This window comes from Dendrobates tinctorius, unplaced genomic scaffold (genome assembly GCF_039654945.1).
Source record: "Dendrobates tinctorius isolate UK_male_01 unplaced genomic scaffold, ASM3965494v1 ptg000159l, whole genome shotgun sequence".
Taxonomy (NCBI): Eukaryota; Metazoa; Chordata; class Amphibia; order Anura; family Dendrobatidae; genus Dendrobates; species Dendrobates tinctorius.
Window position 1 is genome coordinate 18671254 of NW_027361826.1, and position 19225 is coordinate 18690478.

At 41.4% G+C, this 19225-nt stretch overlaps 1 protein-coding gene across 4 annotated transcripts in view; it reads left to right on the forward strand.

Moving 5' to 3' along the window:
- The window catches only part of TNRC6B (trinucleotide repeat containing adaptor 6B), a 165994-nt gene extending 148109 nt beyond the window's left edge, over positions 1-17885 (forward strand). For all 4 annotated transcript variants that reach the window (XM_073549598.1, XM_073549597.1, XM_073549600.1 and 1 more), the window contains one exon: positions 130-17885. In XM_073549598.1, the coding sequence (XP_073405699.1) occupies positions 130-499 (370 nt within the window). In that variant the 3' untranslated portion in view covers positions 500-17885. The remainder of the gene's footprint in view (positions 1-129) is intronic.
- The last annotated feature ends 1340 nt before the right edge of the window (positions 17886-19225 follow it).

The following is a 19225-nucleotide window of genomic DNA, read 5'->3' on the forward strand; positions in this document are numbered from 1 at the left end:
GAAACGTGTGAACGTCCCTTAGAGTTGGCGCAGTCTTGCAGTTTTACCCTTTGTTCAAGCCTCTTATTGGCAGGCAATGCAGTATAGAGTTATGTGTATTCATTATGTCTGTCTCTCTTCACAACCCAGGTGCGTTTTGGGTAATACGACCATCCTGGCGGAATTTGCAACGGATGAGGAGGTGAGCCGTTACCTTGCACAAGCTCAGCCGCCAACTCCCTCTGCTCCTGGCGCAGGCTGGCAGCCTTTGGAAGTGGGACAAAACCATCAGGCTGAACCGGTAGGACCAGCCCTTAACCTTTTCGGAGGAACCACAGGGCTGGGACAATGGAGCAGTGGCGGTGGTGGTAGTGACCTGCCAGGTGTATCTCTGTGGGGTACACCAAGCTACACATCCAGCCTGTGGGGGGTGCCCAGCACAGAGGACGCCCATCGGATGGGCAGCCCCGCCCCTTTACTACCCGGTGATCTATTGGGAGGAGGGACCGACTCAATATGAACTTTTGAACTTTCAACTCTGACCTCGTGACCTTTCAGAGCAGCAGCAGCACTAACTTGACCATTTTATTTTATTTTTTTTCAAAACTTGCAATAAGTATTTTTTTTTTTTTATCTTTAAAGAAGAAAACAGAAAGCTAAATCAGGTGGGTTTAAGTTAAGACTCCTGATCGCCAATGTTACAAAAGCCTGCGGTCACTTTCAAAGTGGTTGTTTTTTCTTGTCCTTTTTCAATTTTTTTTTTTCCTATTTTTTATTTTTTTTGTGCTTGCAGTTTCCTTCCTCTCCTCCCCCATCGGAGATCAGAAGTAAAAGGGGGGAGGGAGGGGGTCCTGAAAGAAATGGTCTGTGGAGGGGAGAGAGACATAGAAAATGAAAGAAAAAAAAAAACAAAAAGGACAAAAACACATATCAGTCTTGAAATACTTGAATAATGAAAGCCAATGTTGAAAGACAATGTGAATTCACAAAACCTACCATTTAAGAGTCATTTTGTGCTGGGGGGTTGGGGTTCAGAGTGGGGTGTTTTTTGTTTTATTTTACATGGCATTTTGGGACTGCTGAAAACAAATTATGTTGGTGCAAAAGTTTTTTTGTTTTTTTTGAAGATGCAGGGAAGAGGGGTATTTAAAAAATCGAAAAAATAAAATAAAAAGATCCAGTTTGCTGCCAGAGCGGGCTGTGACATGTTGCACATTAATGCACTAAAGTTCTCACTGGTAGCAAAGTGCTTTACCCATTAATAGAGCTGTTTGTCTTCAGGGTAAGTGAGTAAAATGCTCCTCTAACATTGCATTGAATGAACATTTCAAGGTAAAACGTGGCAACGTAAGCACCTATTTCTTTCCCAGCTTGGGACGGGTGGGAGGTGGCATGGCTGGCAAAGACAACCAAATTGCATTATGTTCATCTTGTATTGTGTACTGTGACAGTCAGAACATTGCTTTTTTGTCTTTCCTTTTCATCCGATTGCCCGTGTGGGGTACACATTCAAAGATTTAATGTAAATATTCAAGAGAATTTTTATGGTATTCCTCAGACATCTGCTACACACATTGCAGGATAAAAAAAAAACATCCTGCCGGGGGAAAAAATGGGGGACATAGGCTTTCAGTTAGGTGGCGACGACATACAGCATACTCTCCCCTAACGTGTTGGGTTGTTTTTTTTGTTTGGTTTAAACCCTTTTGTTTTTATGTTCCTGGGAATCTCGCATATTACAGTGCATTACGTCCACAGGATCCATAAGTTATATTTGCTGCCAGAGAGGCCTTCATTTTCTAGATATGTTCTGGTAACAGAAGGGTCAATGTCTGAACTCTGATCTCCTTGTTGGTGGCACTTACAGTTTCTAGTTCATTGTCGCCTCGTGGATTCTTTGGATGTCGGTGTCAAAAAAAAGAAAAAATGCAATTAGAAGATGGCCAGTGGCACAGCGGACTTCCACAAATGCAAGAACTGCACTTGGCACTCATCTATAGGTTAATTCTGCATTGGATTTCTGAGATAAACTTAAGTGACAGTAATGCATAGAAACCGATAATTATAGGCCTGGATTACGAGACTTCTGTAGTTGCTGCATTTATTGCACTGCCAGTCTACATACCTGTACCTAAACCATCGCTTCTGTTTCCACCTCCACCAACACCGATCTTTGTACCACTGCAGCAGGCCGAATCTACAGGTAAAACCGCACTGTGTATTCAATGTTTTTAGTTTCTGGCCTATAAAGCTCCCAAAATCCAGAAAGCCTCAGGGTAAGATCAGATATGCCGGAATTGCTGCAGATTTGCAATACATTGATGGGTTTTTTTTGTTTGTTTGTTTTGTTTGTTTGTTTTTTTGTTTTGTTTTTTAATTAACAGGGTTAAGTCATGCAGAAATGTGAGCATGCTGCGATTCTCGCATAGGATGAAATCCACGCCAAATTCCGCTGCAAAATCTGCAACAGAAATGGTCCGCCATGTCTAAACTTGCCCTTGGGCCTTGTTAAGTAACTAGTTGTGAACGAATACAGTTTTACAGGCAAAACTAATACAAACCATATTGTATAACCTGCTGCTAAGCGTATTGCTTCTTTTTCATTACATGATCTGCATCTTTACAGGGTTATTCCCACCGGATGAGCCATAAACGTACCATAGAGGCAGGTGTTATCCACCGCTGGGAGCTACGTCTATCTCCCAGAATTGGGCATCTCCCCCACCTATTTGTAAGGGGGCTCCAAACATTGCTGATCTTGTATGGCACAGAAAATGAGAATAACCCCTGAAAGTTGACATATTACAATGAGTGTTCGTATACCGTATACGGTAATTCCATAGGTGTGTGATATGTCATAAAGCTTACAATACAGATGTGCACTGAATCCCATTGATAACAGTCTGAATTGTATTCCCTTTAAATATTTCAGTAGGTGCGACTCCTAACAAAGAAAAATATATAAATGGCCATTCCTTAATTTGTGACTTTTGAGAACTTTTAACGAGCCCTCGTTACCAAGCAGATCTTCATTAAGCTCCCTCGTATCCATGAAGTAGCGGCTGCTGAACTCGTGATTCAAGGCAGTCACACGCTGGGGGGGTCTTGTGATGGAAGTCGGACACATGATCCCCTTTGGCTTACTGACACGTTGTCTCCTCAGCACATTTAGGTTTCTGTTGTTGGCTAACATCTTGAAGATTTCCTAATTTGTCTGCGGACAAAGACTCCTTAATCCTTAAATCCCCGTGTGCTAACACCACAATCATTCCCGAACTATGCCAGTCTCTCCTAAAATATAGATGGCAGTCCAATAAAAATGACTCTTGATAGTGGTCTGCATAGAGTATGGTTATTGTGCCCCCCCCCCCCTTCGGTGTGTACCAGTAACACTGTGCAATGGACAGTGTTCATGTTTACTTAACATTGTAATGAAATGGTTAACAACTATCCAGTGAAGTATGCCCAGTGACATGAAGGGTACCGCTTATTAAAGGGGGTCTGGGATTACAGTTGTATCCGGTATTGCAGCTTCAGCCCCATTAACATGAACGTGACTAAGCTGCAGTACCGGACACAGCCTGCGGACTAGAGCGGCGGTCTCTGAAGTAACCCCTTCTAGTCGCGCGCTGAAGTTCGGAGATCGGATGCATATGTACTGCGTTCATACTGGCATTTTGCTGGTTGTTGGTGTTAGCGTGCTTTTATTATGTTTTTTAGCTTATTTTTATGTTACCATCCCAAGTGCTGGATTTCCTTGGTGGCTTGTTACTTTCATGCATTGACACAGAAGTGTGCGGCTGACGTCTAGTATATAGTTTGGCACATTAGTCCTTTAAGCGCACTCCAAGCTTCATCCTCATGCCTGACGTGTCAGCTCATCCATGTGCCGCTCCAGCTCTGTATACACTCACCTCCATAATGGATCCCACCTTCCCCAGCAATAGATGGAGACCCGTTATTGTGTCCTGGTTGGGTCCTGTGATTCTGAGGCTCGGCTTGCGTTGTGATGTCCAGAGGAGGTACATAGATACTTATAGGGGCACGTGCCAATTGTGTAGCCGTAAGAACGATCCTATTTGGTCACACTTGTGGTAGATGGGCTTCTTCATCCTTGTCAGCACTTATCCCTTTAACAATGCTTGGCTCGCTGTTCTCACACACACCGTGACATCTCATCCCTTACGTAAACTGCTGGAAGCCGCGCAGGATCCATAGCGTGCCGTCACCGACACATATACAAGATGTCAGTATTGCGGACCAAGTTGTTCTGAAGTCGATCATTGCAGTGGATCCGGACTAATTACCGGGTCCTAGTGTGCGATTGTTGGATGAGTGGACACCGTGGTTGGCCATGAGTAGACCATGAAGGCACTGGGTCTCTGGCCGGTCAGTATGGCCTGTATCTATGCATTATTGGCTGGTTACGCTGTAGTAATTATTGTGATGCTGCTTGGCACTGTTGGCTGTGCGTGTGTAAGATTGAATCGGAGGCTGACGTTGTCATGTTTTTTGTTTTGTGTTTTTTTTTGTTTGTTTTTTACTTTTTATTGTGTAAGATTCTTATTCATTTGCTTCTCATTTTTAACTCCCGACATGGATATTCTGACACGGAGAAAATATGCAGCATTGCTCAGCAGTCAATAAGCCACTCGCCATGATTGCTTTGCACGTTTTACTGCTTGCCGTGGATTCATTCACCTAATGCACTTATACTAGTAATTGGCCTTCAGGGTCATCTGAACATGCAATACATGCTGTTAAATAGCATGGTCACCTTTTGCCGAAAGTTTGGGGAAATAAAATGCATCGCTGGAGGTACACCCCTATATTGTAGGACTCGAGGCACAGGACTCTGGTGGAAATAATGTCTCATAGGGTTCACAAAGTAAGAAAACTGATGTAAAGTGTGACTAGGGGTACGGATCTGTGTGATCAGTTAGTATCTGCCCATGGGGAACACGCTATATTGTGCCCAATACCCGCTTAGTCAACTCCAGCGGAAATCAATACTAGTATATACAGAACATTTCAACCATTCCTAACTTGAAAATTTCCAAAGTATTGTATAGGTATAACTCCCTAGAACAGCCTTTGGTTTCAGTCCCATTTGCAGTGTTTTCTGTCATTGTCTGTCACATTATAAGTATATTTTTACAGACTGTCAGTACTTGCTCCCATCTAATTGTGTGTTATATCCCGATGACAGGTGGGAATCCAAACTCTGGGACCCCCCTCTGATCATGAACGCATGGTATAGGTATCACTTCTGTAGCTCTCTTTGTACAGCGCCAATCCTAGCAATCCGCTATTCAGGGATTTGCAACACAGTCGTGTCCTTACTGTGCAAGGGAAAGATCTGTGACGGAGACCCTTTGGTTCTGAGATATATCCCATTGGCTATTAAATGCACAGCTGCCTATAGAGATGAGTGGGAGTTAGACCTACAAGTGCTTTCACTGATCTGATCCTTATATCGTTGGTCTAACATCCTCTTAAAGGGAATCTGTCACTAGATATTTGCTATGAAATCTGAGAGCAACATGGTGTATGGGGAGAGAGCCTGATTCCAGCTGTGTATCACTTACACTTACTGGGCTGCTTGCTATAGTTTTGATAAAATCAGTTTTTCCTGCTGCAGAACTAGCAGTTCTCTAAATGTATGTAGAATTATGTATAACCCCTCCCACACCACTGATTGGCAGAGAAAGCTACCAATCGGTGGTGGGGGTGGAGTGATACTGAGTTTATGAATATGAAGGACTACATGGCATGAGACAACTAGTCCTCTAGTGATGATCTCCCGCTGATAAAACACTGATTTTAATGAAAAATAAGCAGCCCAGTAAGTGAAACTTCACTGGAATCATATTTTCTGCCCCTACATCATGCTACGCTCATATCAGCTGACAGATTCCCCTTAAGAAAACTTAAATACAGACTGATTAGCAGTAGGAACCCATTAAATCGTGCTTTCTTTAACAGTTTTAAAGAGGAGCGGACATGTCTGTTTTGGAGATCCCTTGTATGCCTCTCTGGGTAATGCCTCGTGACGTTCCTTTTGGTAATGTGGGAATGAATTGACAGCCGAGCGTTACACCCTGCTGACAAAAGGAGACTAGTTACCCCCATCCTCAGTCTGACACTTGTAGAACAAATTGGAAAGTGTCAGAGTTTGGGGATAAGCCCAGCAGCGGAAAGGGGGTTGGTATTGCCCAGTTGTCATTTTATTTTTACTTTTCCGGGAGGAATAACAGAGGAATGGCATACTGCAAAGTTGTAATAACAGCTGCTCCCAGATGATCGGAGTCCTGCGAGCTCCTCTGTACCTGATGCCATGTCTAGTGAAGAAGTTCCTTTTTTTCCACCAATACATTTAAAGTCTCTTCAAATAAAGATTGTATTTCTCGAGGAGGCCAGTCGTAGCATCCTGTACCCAGCATTATCGTGACGCGACCCATGCCATCACTCACCTTGTACCCAACAGGCCCAGATACATTTAGCTCCACTCATTGCCATTTGCGCTCTGTACGGATATGGAAAAGGCTGCGTCTTTCCAGCGGAAGTTACATTACTTTCTATGTGCTGCTAATTTTCCTTGTGTATTTTGTTGTTTGAAAGAATCTTATTAGTCGTATATTATGCATTTAAAGGGACAGTGTACCCTGTTTATAGCTATTGCGTCTTTCTCTTTGTACCCAGGGGCATACAGAATCCTTTTGCATTTTGAAATAGATATATATATATATATATTGTACATCAAAGTCCTATTTTGTCATTAGGAAGGAAGGGACCGATTTTTACCAGTCACGTCCTGAACACATTGGAGGCAACCATTGCGCCAGCACAAGCGATACTCGTGAAGATCTGTGACACCGTAAAGCTTCCGCTTACTAGTTAGTATTCTTGTGCGTACTGACGGACTCCACTGTGCGTAGGTGCAGGATGCACTTTATTAAGGTGAATACCTCTTCATGTGGATGAACATGCACACACTTCTACCCTCATCTTATAATCTGTAGTAGACGTTTTAGTTTTTTTTTTTTTTTTTATGCCCCAGTTAATATGTGCAGAATTCAGGGAAATATAAAATATCTGTACCACTTTAAAATTTCCACCTGCAAATGTTGATGCCATTAACAGGGATATTACTATTAAAAAGGTGATGTTAAAACGCTGCATTGTATATAATGACACAAGCTCATGAATAACCTGTCTACCAATAAAAGGTGCTTGTCAGTAAATGATGATAGTTTTCCTTCTGTACGTGTAATGGTGATGCCTTCTCGTATACGGTGAGCGGCTTCCGATCTTCTCCTAGTGTATTCTCTCTGCTGTGGTTTTGGTGATTGACAGGTTCAACAGCAAACTGCATAATATTCCATAGCGAGAAGGTAATAGTAGTGTTACTTAGGGCAGCCAGAGACTTTTTTCCTTTTTTGTTTTTTTGCCCCTTTGACAGGACTGTTTACACTCCCTTCTAAATCATCCCCTGCCCCATTCCGCTAGTTCACCCCTGCTCCATTCCTCTAGCTCACCCCCGCCCCATTCCGCTAGCTCACCCCCGCCCCATTCCGCTAGTTCTGTGACCACCTTTACATTTTCACATATTTCTTAAAGACCTTTGCTTATTATGGTGCTATCTATGAAAAGCCTGTGTTGCCGAAGTTTGTTTTTTTTCATACATCTAAAAGGGGTTGTCTGCCTTCTTTGAAACACACATTTAAAAAAAAAAAATTATTTGGGGCTTAAAATAATTTTTGCATTTTTTAATTAGAAATTTTGCACCGTTTTGCTTTTAAGAGGCTGTTTGGTTCCCTGTACTTTCCACTTTGATGTCGTCTGTGGTCATAAAGCAGCTGAAAGCAGCCCAGAAAAGAGACATGGATAAAAGAAATTACGTGAGATTTCTCATAGCTGTTTCACTGACAGATATTCAGTTAGCTCATACTGCAACCAGCAAAACGGAGGCTATATAAGGCAAAAAAAAAAATGTATGTAATTTTTAATGTAAAAAAAATGAACCACATTTGCAAAGAAAAGATTGTTATCCCCAATTACATGCATTTAGGTAATAGAAAAAAATATATATATATACACACTTTTGCATATATAAATTTTAAAAAACTTAGAGCAGCACCAGAATAATGGTTTGTGCCAAGCCTCCATTGTAATGACCAACCATCCAGATACAAATACTTTAATCAGTTCAAAATAATTTAAAAAAATAAATATATATATGTGTGTGTATATATATATATATATATATATATATATATATATGTAAAATTTATAATTTCTCTCCCCAAGAGAGGACAACCCCTTTAATTAGCAGGAGAGCTTGGTAACTGGTTCTCGCTCATAACTGTGAGGCTGCCCTGTGCGATAAACTGAGGTCAATGATCGCCTATTTGTTAGCACTTGTCCTGTTGACAGTTGCTGTTTTGTCGTGTCTAGTAGCTTCTTGGCTTCCATGATGATCGCTTTCACAGGTATGATTTTCTAGGATCCTGGTAGACCATATTGGCACATAAGGGCTTATCAGATATAGTTTTTTTTTTTTATTATAAGTGCTACAGTATTCTTATCAAAAATTCCAAAACCACTGATGGAAACAAAAAACACAAGTGTGGACAGAGCCTCTTACAATTTCTATACAAACCAAATGCAGTAACTAGTGTTCCCAAAGAAGGGGAAATTGCTCTTTTATAAACATGTCATTACCAAAATGCTTGGAATTTTGTGTTCAGTCCTGTAAGTAAGAGATTTGTACAATGGACGGAATGGGAGAATTCATCGAAACCGTTCCACTAGTGATGGTGACTTTTTTCAGCTTTGTAAAAACTAAACCCAACCAAAAATCTATTGTTCAAAATTCAAACATTGACCATCCTGGTCTACGGAGCTAAAATCACATACTAAATCACATACAAAACCAAAAGTTGCCTAATAGTTACATAAACTCCACTTTGTACGTTACCACTTTGACATATTACTTTTCTCCTATTACGTTTATATTCTACTTAGAATCATAGCTGAAAATATATATAATTTATGTATAATATACGTGCGTCAAGAATGAAAGATGCTCATGTGCTGTACGCTTAACATTTGAAGATTTGCATTCATGACTGACTATTGTAAACAACACTATCCCGGCAGACCCCCCTCTTACAGCGGAGATTCTTTAAAGGGAATCCGTCAGCAAGGTTTATCACCCCAAATTATTTTATATGCACATGTAGCCCTTTCAAAAACAAGTCCAGCAATACGTTTACATGGCCAGTTTATTCATCCGTTACTAAGAAATCAGCGTTTGTATTAATAGGAAAAGGCCTATGGTAGAACTGAAGCCTTGGTCACACCAGCTCTATTCCCCACTCAGTGTTGTTTCCTCCTGCCTGACTGACATCAGTCAAGCAGGAGGTAGAGCCGCTGGGCGGAGAATAGAGCTGGAGTGATGGGAGATTCAGATTTACATAGCACTTTAGCCTCATTTGCATATCAATTCAAATTCTGATTTCTCAGTAACAGAGGACTGGACATAGACAAGTATTGCTGGACTTGTCTTTGACAGAGTTACGTGTGGATATAAATACTATGGTGGGTGAAATCCTGATGACTGATTCCCTTTAATACAGTGCATTTTGGAAGATGCCATTACTTACTAACGACTTCACCAACCAAAATGCATCATATGCTGTACAGATACGGCCATGAGATTAGATCTGAGAACCCTGTAGACTTCAGAATGTTCACATTCAGTGATGCAATTTAGAACATACCGGTAATTGGTGGAGGATCGGAGTAGTAGATTGCACTGCTGTGCTAGATTAAAGAAATCCAGAGGATGTGATGAGGGTTTAGGTCATGCTGTTTATTCAGACATTTTGAAGTTGAGCCTACTGCTTCATCAGGGGAAACAAAACTCTATCCCGAGAACCACAGTGTTAAAGTTTTTTTTCTCCTGATGAACCTGTTGGTTCAACTTCAAAACGCGTTGAGACCACATGATCTAATCCCTCATGATCTAATCCCTCATCACGTCCTCTGGATTTCTTTAACCTAGCACAGCAGCGCAGGCTATCATTCCTATCTTCCACCAATTGTTCTAAACGGCGGGGTCTCCTGACCTGAGGTTACAGCGGCAGCTGTCACTCCCTGATTCCTCAGTTATGGGTTAAACAACCCCAAAAGGTGAGCAATTCCTATACCTCTCACCGAGACCCATTTCTCCACCAGATAAGACCCTATTACGCTTGGTGTCTCCCCCTATTTCTAATCTGCAGGGTGGGCCGACTTCAAAATGGCCGCCATGGTCACCACCCATCTTGAAAAGTTTCCCCCTCCCATATACTAATGTGCCACAAACAGGAAGTTGAGATCACCAACCATTCCCATTTAATTTAGGTGTATCCATATACAAGGCCCACCCAGGTCTAACCGTTTAAATGGCCCACCCTGTAGAAGGTGAACAAACACATTTTCTCAATTTTTTCGCGTTAGTACCTTCTGTGAGTTCTAATTACGGAATTGATGACTTCTAAAAGTGCGAAAGGATACAAATATTTTGTGACCATGTGATAAACCGCACCATAAATACTATTTCATACTTGTCTGATCTTCCGTAACGTTGTTCTTCTGCTTCTCTAGACCTTTGGCAATGGTGATGGGTAATTGGCGACCAATCCGACACAGCCGGCACCCAGTGAGAGCCACTTAGTTTCTGAACGGCTCTCACTGGGGTTAAAATAAGTGTTCGGATGCAATGAAAATCTGCCTACCCTTGCAGGGTTTCAACTGTGTCGGACACGTGATTTTATCTTAAATATATGTTCACCTTGAACACATTTAATTGGGATCCCAAAGAACCGGATCTTCTTAATGAGCAGAGCCAAATGATCCAGATCCCCCTTAAAGAGCCAAGCTGCCCGTCACCATTTGGCAGTGTGCATGCTTTGAGATTTTGCTCAGTTTCTTAACCTGGCTGGCAGAACCTGCTTCCAGTTTACCTCTGTTGTCAAACCCTGGAATTTCTCCTCCTCCTGGATGACCTACCTTTATTGTTTCAGTATTTACTGAACATTTCTCTAATTCAATTTGATAGTGCATCTAGATTTTTTTTTTATTTAATTTTTCATTTGTAGCTGACCATTAAAGGGATTGTTCTGGGACTTTTTTCCATTGATTGTCTATCCTGAGGCTAGATGATTAATATCTGATTGGCAGGGGTGTCGCACTCCCACTAATCAGCTGTTTTTGGTGCAAGCGGAAGTGTTCAAAGGCGGAGCTGCAGAGCTCAATCAGCAATATAGTGGCCGCGTACTGCACATCCGTCCCCTATTGATTTGAATAGGGGACAGATCTGCAGTACGCGGCCGCCATACAGATGACTATGCTGTGCAGCTCCACAACCGAGCACTTCTGCCTAGCACCTGGAGTAGCTGATTGGAGGGAGTGCCGGGTGTCACACTCCCACCGATCAGACGTTGACCACCTATCCTAAGGTGGGCCATCGATATAAATGCAAATACCAGAAGTTGGATGTTTAGGATATTATCACACAGGATAGGAATGGAAAGGAAATAATCTGCAGTGCCTCTGTCCAAAATTCTCATGAGTTACATGCATATTATTATTCTATTGTTTCCAGATATCGCTGTGGATTTCACCCTATGCATTACAAAAACAAAAGGTGAAATCCATTGTGTAAGAGCACAACAATGTATAATGGTCACCGCACTGCCTCTGAGCCCGTATTCTGCCTGAAGCATGCCGTGTTCTCACATAGCATAAATGCTAGCGCTCTTCTTGTGGAGACCGTGCGCTGCGTGCAATAATTCCAGCAAAGTGGATTTCATCAAAGCTCGCTGTTCCCACTGTGCATGTACAGATTAAAGACATTATCGACCCATGCGTGATAAAATCACCCGTAATAAATTCAGTTGTGCTTTTAAGTGCCGAATTTAAAAAAAAAAAAAATAAAACTTCGAATACGGTGGATGACCTAAAAATAATAAGTGCCGTTGTGTATTTTCAAGCAGATGTCGGCAAAAAAAAAAAAAAATTGGCATTTTTGTATGTGGGAACATACCATTATTTTCCTGTGTCTATAATAAAAAAAAGTGTTATTTTATTTTCCTGCTTCATAAGTTATAAGAGTTGGAATCTCCAGGTCTTCTGTTCCTAGATCTCTACTTTTTTAACTTTTTTGTGCTCCTCTACTGGACAACCAGGACTCATAGCAACCAATCAGAATGTCTACTTTTATTTTTCTGTTACTTGTAAGAATCTGATTGGTTACTGCAAGACAGGTGGTCCTATTCTAAACAAGAAAGTGGTGGGAGTACAGGAAGTGTTGTCACAGGGACCCACATTTTATACATCCTTTTAATAAACATCCGTATTTAAATTTTGGGGAAAATTGATATGAGATGAAGTCGATGTTATTGAAAGTGTTTGAAAAGTGTGCATACCGCTGTACTTGCATCCCCTTTATTTCTATTGCATTTCGAGGTTTTCCTGCTGCATGAAGGGGAAGGGTGTATCAGCATCATCACTGATGGTCCCTGTGATCACGCTCGATATTTGGCCTTACGGAGGGAAGGGTCTGCTTTGCAAATGCATCAATTGTTCCTAAGAGGAGGAGGGCTGTCATCAGTATGCAAGATGCCAGTTATTTGTAGCGCCACCTTGTGGTCCATATGTGTCTGCTGCTAAGGTTGTCCGTGGGCATTCTTGAGTCCTTAGTAAAGAGCTTTCTGAAAACACTTTTGGCATTTGCAACAAATGACGGCTGTATTTACCTCATTCCTAAATGTTTACAGGTCTGATACATCGGTGTTACCCCTCCAGTAGCGGGTGTACAAGCTTTATCCAGGAGTGCTGCGCTGCTTCCAGTAACTGCTCCAGTGCTTTGTCCATGGCGCTCTGTCCTTGAGGTGTTGCTTTCCCACGTTGGCTTGCACATTTGTGTATCACCTCTCGTTACCTTCTAAGCAGTAATGAAGGCAATGCATCTTCCTTTGATGCCTTTTAAGGATTTCTTATTTTTTTCCCCATGTAAGCCATGCGTCTGTGCTCTTGTTCATTATGTGAAGGTGATTTCCTAATTCTGGTCTACAGGTCTATAAATTATACACGTCGTTGGTCATGCTGGAACTACTTTTTTGACATCTGTGCTTATTGAAAGGGTTCTCCCATCTTATCTTGGGCATATGCCAAAAATTTACTGACAGATGGGGTACAGCTTATCAGGAGAAAGAGGGCGCTAATTTTTCTAGGCGGCAACATCCCGTTGACTTCAGGGTAGAGGTAGCTGTTCAAGACTCTCCATGGAAGTGAAAAAGAAATGGCAAGCATGCTGATGTAGATACACTAATAATGTCTTGGATGCGACAAAAACCCTCTTTAACGCAAGTCCATTTTATAACTTAGTCCCAGAATCTGCTTTTAAGGCTACACATGCACATTTATAGGGGATTTGTCAAGTTTTATATACAGGTCGATCTGTGGATGGCATGATATTGAGGAGAATTTGAGCCGGATGAGATATAGGTGTGTTGAAAAAGAACTATTATAACTTGCAATGAGTCTAGGAGGCGGTCCTACTCTGGATGGGACCGCCCTTTGGACTCATGTATAAGAATTCTAGGGATTTTATTGACCAATATGCAAGATTTAGCCACAGGTTTCCCTCAAAAACGTATATCGGATCTGATCAGCTCCTTCTGCACTACAACGTCCCACTTGCAGATCAAATACCATTTTCAACACAACAGTGTCTCTTTAAACCCTTCCGTCTCTTGGTGTATAGCGCCTGGTCCATTTTGTCCCATCTATAGATAATAGGAGTATGATTGGGTATTTGCAGGCCCAGAACGGCCTGTGTCCAACAATTACCAGTGCAACACCAGCGAACTGATGCAAAGTAATACGCACTGCTGTTTCTAGGCTGCCTACATTTTCTGGTTCCGTCAATGTTTTTGGAATCTGAGAAAAGCACAGATTTATAACGGCGTATGCAAAATGCTGTAGTTTACGGTCATGAAACCTTTGTAAAAGTAAATGAGGGTCCTGGATTGGATAACACTTGGTCGCTTTGCTTGCTATTAATGAAAGTAAAACTAAGATTACAGGTTTTTGATAGCAAAAAAAAAATATTTTTTTTTTCGTGTTAGTAAAATAGCTAAATTATTGGTACTGTGCCTGATGTGTTATTTTTTTTTTTTTTTTTTTTAAACCATTCATAAATTAAAGAAGATTTATGCAAAGATTGCAGTCTGAGATTAGACTTATTTTTGTAACCAAGTGAAGAAAAAAAAACTAATGGATTGTTCAACTGCAATACATTATGGCTGGGGCTACATAGCAAGACCTGTTTAGAGGCAGCTGCACGATGGCAACGCAGCAGTGCCTCTACATGTCATGGCCACGGCACAATGCCTCCTGGTGGGCGACAATGTTGAATTACTCTTGTTCAGCAGAGTAACACCCTTGTCCAGTATTGGACATGTATCCCTAGCCTAACTACTGTGAATATTTTGTTAATACAAAATTTAATTAGTTTGACCCATAGCAGATTCCTCTATGGAACACGTACCTGAAGTTATGAGTCAAAAATTCTGTACAATTTTGCCAAATTTATAGCCCTTTTGAAGCAATTGTTAGGAATTTATCACATCAGATAGGTGTTGAAACTATTGAAAATTTGACAATTTATCCCAAACTAAAATGCACTATATATATTATTTTTATAAGATTGCGCCTATAAGAGGGTACTGAGCTTTGAACTAAATTTCAGATCAACAAGGAAGGGGAACAAATATATATATAAAAAAATAAAAATTCCTCCGCGTTGCAAGAGGGATAATGTTTCTTATAGTGCGTAATTGTGTTACTTGGACCTTTCTCAACTAACCAAAATAAGCAAAAAAAAGAAATAAAAAAAGGAGAAAATGAAAAATAAAGGAAAAAAATGATGTACATGTATTGTTATGAATTTCTCTTGTAATGTTTCATTTGTCAGGTTTGGAGTAAAGGCCACATTATTTTGTCGTCTGTTTATTGTTGGCCGGTAGTCCCAGAACATGTTATCCCATCTGGCCCCTTCCCAACCATTTTCTAAACTCAAGGGGCATTTAATGTTCGGAAATAAGCAGATCATGAAATGTAATGCTTATTTTAAAACCTGGTGTGGTGTCTTTCTTTTTTTTTTTTTCTAACCTTTGATATGTTGCGGTCATTCCACCAAGTTCTCAAATAAGCCTTTCCGTGCCGTGTTCAGGAGGCTGCTGTTCTGTAATGCTTCACCATTTCTGCAGCCATTGACAGCCTTCGGGGAGACCTTTGTATACTCCATGATGAGGGTAGGGATTGGATTAAAACTGACTGTCCATTGTTTACAATCCATAAATGTGCATCCGGTCAGCACCATCCCATCCTAGTTCTTATTTAATATGTGCCCCCCTTCCTGCCTGCTGTTGCCAAAGGTAGCGCGTTAATGGAAGCTTTTCATTCAATTGCTGGTTTCTGACCTATTTACTCTTGAGCTCTTATAGCTGAATGTTCCTTCTCAGACCAAATGTATCTTGAGATCTGCGTAGATGCTTTGGACGTTGAAATTGTGAAGTTTGTAACCGGAGAGTCATATGGAAAATGTCTTAATTATTTTCAGGAGTTACATACATTGAACACGGTAACTGCTGCATGCTAGAAATTCTGTCTTTGCAGGGTTTTTATTTTCATTGCTAGGCCACAGTCAATGATCTATCCTTCCCATTATCTATTATGTGATTCATGAGTCTTAAGACAATATACCTTAACTGATTCCGCCGGCAGCTATCTTGGTTGTATCCTCCATTCTCTTTGAGACGCTGCCAGACACGTGTGGCGGCGGCTTATCGCTAAGAGACCAAAAGAATCGGAAATCAGCTATTCAGGGCCCCTAAATACATTACTGTATGCTGAACCTGACAGGTTTGGCCGACATTAGTCTGTTTGGGAGGGGCTTTAGGGTTCAGGGGTCATAAACTAGGTGGACTTATGGGTCCACCAAAATAGCTAAAAGAAAGCTAATGTGATAAATGTGTCTCTGATCAACTTGGTCACTGTCGAAAGGTTGCAGTAAAGTCTTGAACATGTAATAGAAATACCTGGTCAGAATGTAATTTCACCCGCCATAGCTTTGTCTTGTTTTGTTTCCCGTCATTATTTTGCTGCCTGATCAGAATATTTGAGCAGGGAGAGGATTTGCAGATTTCTAGATTTCAGTGTTCTTAACTATACTTGAATACAAGGTCTTGATCGGTAATCATTGGCCAGGCCTGCGCTCACTTCCAGCCCCTGTAAATCTTGGCTATTCATTACATGCAATGCTTAGCAATCGTGATCTCTCGCTACATTTTGCTTCCAAAATATGGAATGTCCAGCAAGTTTTCCTATGCAGGCAAAAGGGTAACTAATAAAGTCCAAAAAAAAATTCTGTCCATACACATGAATTGTAATATGTTTTATCTGATATCAGAAACTTCCGACATGGCACAACGGTGCATAGGGCTCAAGCTATACTCTATTATGTGGACTGCACCGTCGGCAACGTCATTATTGTCAACCCTCCATTATTTTACATTGCTCAGGACTTGACTGTCAGATAAAAATGGAATATGTTATGCTCCTAGGAGTCAGGGTCACTTCTGCTCAGTTACCTGTCTGATGGGCAGACGTGATGGACAACTTCAGTCAGCGCTGAATGACGAACATAGCTGTGGCCTTCAGCTGGCCATACATCAGTTACTGGCTGGCAGGTGCGCTGTGAAGGGGGCAGCCTGATTGTCCTCCAGTCTTCGCTTCAGAAAGATCAGGAATAAACTTTTTCGAACATGCCTGTTTTTGAGGAGATGAGCAAAGCCAGATATAGCTTGTATCTGCTGATCTATGTATAGCATACAACATGCATGCTCCACCAATTTGAGCAAGCGTATCAGAAGCTGAATGATACTTTTACCTAATATGTATGGCCTGCTCTAGACACTGCTTAGCGAGCAATCTAAATGGGGAAACTGCTGTTTGATTTACCTTTGCTGGTTATGCCAAATCTTGGCCGAGTAAGCTCTCTTGACAAAATCAGGTTCTTCAACATCGTCTAACGTCCTCAGGCTGAATTGTTGGGTTTACGGTAAATGTTTTTTTGTTTTTGTTTTTTCCCTTTATTCTTTTTCCTGTTTAGCCTCCAATTCCAGTAATCACATTTCAGCATATCCATCTAGTACAGCGCCCCCCCTTCTGTTTTTGTATTTTTTTTTCTTGTTTGTTTTCTGTAGACAATGTTTTAAATCTTATATAGTATTGTGGTACTTACAAGAAGGAAATTTTATGTTCGTCAATTCCTGCAAGCTAAAATGTGTAACTCTATAAGTTGTGTATAAGCTGAGACTGTAGTTATTATTTTACAATTCTTTGTGTTTTGCAGCAGCTGGTACTGTATCATTACATATGACTCAGAGACAAAAAAATAAAAACCCAAATTATTGGGAATTGGGTGGGGTTGCCAGGATTTTTCTGGATGCTTTGGTTAATGTCTGTGTAACTTCTCAAAATACCTGTCAGATGTTATATATTCATCCATTCTCTACCAGCAGCTCCTAATACGAAGGGCGAGTCTGGTGGAAAAGGGATTTACATGTGGAGTCTTCTGAAAACTGAGGGGGTTTTTTGTTTAACTTTTCAAAGGGGACAAATGTGGGAGCTTTTAACAAGGTTTTTTTTTTCTTGTTTTAAAAAAACATTTGATTGTATTATGTGCAACTTTGTTGCTTCACATTATAACTACGACAAGATATTTTTTGGGGGGTTCTTGGAATACAAAGTCTATTAAAATGTGTTTGGCTGCTAAAGCATTAATTAAATTGGCTCCTGTCATTCCTTAATAAGGTCGAGTTCACATTTACCTATACATTTTATGTTCCCAGTCATTTTTTTTTTCACACTTTCAATTTGCAGCAAAGCTTTTCTGCACATGACCATTATTGTACATAGTCATAATAGCAAAGACGTATATGGGACCATTGCGTACTTGTAAATGCTACGTATTTCGTATACTTGCGCCATCGGAAACCTATTATAGTAGTATTTTGTTATAGGATTCTTGTTTCTAATAGAAACCATCCTTATAATACGTCTCAGTGTGGAGGCTCCATACAGTAGCATCTGGCGTACCTGGCGTGTCTCTATACTGGCTCCATGCATATATCTGTGCCTTGTGCTGCACTTTTTTCATTAAAAAAAAACTTGAATATATATATATTTTTTTTTATTATACACTCTTCAACATTGAAATTGAAACACCAAGCAGGAAAAGTCATAGAATAATAGAAATCACAAGATGGATAAGTCTGTTAATGATATGCAAGTGATAAGAAAACGGAAGCAAAATTTTTTAAAACTTCTCGATTTATTCAGTATCGCATATGAGCGCCAAGTGCAGAAATACCCACACTTAAGCCTTGGCATTGATCAAGGAGGTTATTAATAGTTGTACGTTTTGGAATATTCTGCTGCACTGAATGCATTTGGGCAGGTCCTTTACAATTGCCAAACAATGACGGCCGAGCTGTGCTCCATGGGAAATGTTGCAGGCCACAGTAGCACCATCAGGCCAAACGGGTTGCTCACAGTAGCACGAGTAACAATGCTGCCTGGAGTTGTCTCACAAAAATTTCTGTATGAGCTGCAATGTGAATTTTCAATTGAAATAAATACAAAGCGCTGGTTTTGGGGGGGTAGATGGATTTTAAGCCGAAAACTAAGGCCGGTTTCACATTTGCGTTTAAGGCCGCAGCGTCGGCCTGCGCACGGCTGCCGCTAAGCCCCGCCCCCTGCCATGTCTCCGCCGGTAGCTCCGCCTACGGGCGCATGACGCTGCATGCGTCCCCTATCTTTATCACTGAGGACGCAGGCCGTGCGCAGTATGCGTTTGGCAGCGCCTGCGTCCTTTTGACGGTGCGCCGAGCCCAACCAAATTGCCACAGGTTGCGTTTGGCGCTGGTCGGCGCACCGTCAAAAGGACGCAGGCGCCGCCAAAACGCATACTGCGCACGGCCTGCGTCCTCAGTGATAAAAATAGGGGACGCATGCAGCATCATGTGCCCGTAGGCGGAGCTACCGGCGGAGGCGGGGCTTAGCGGCGGCCTTAAACCCAAATGTGAAACCGGCCTAACAGAATCCACATCACAGACTGCGTCAGTGT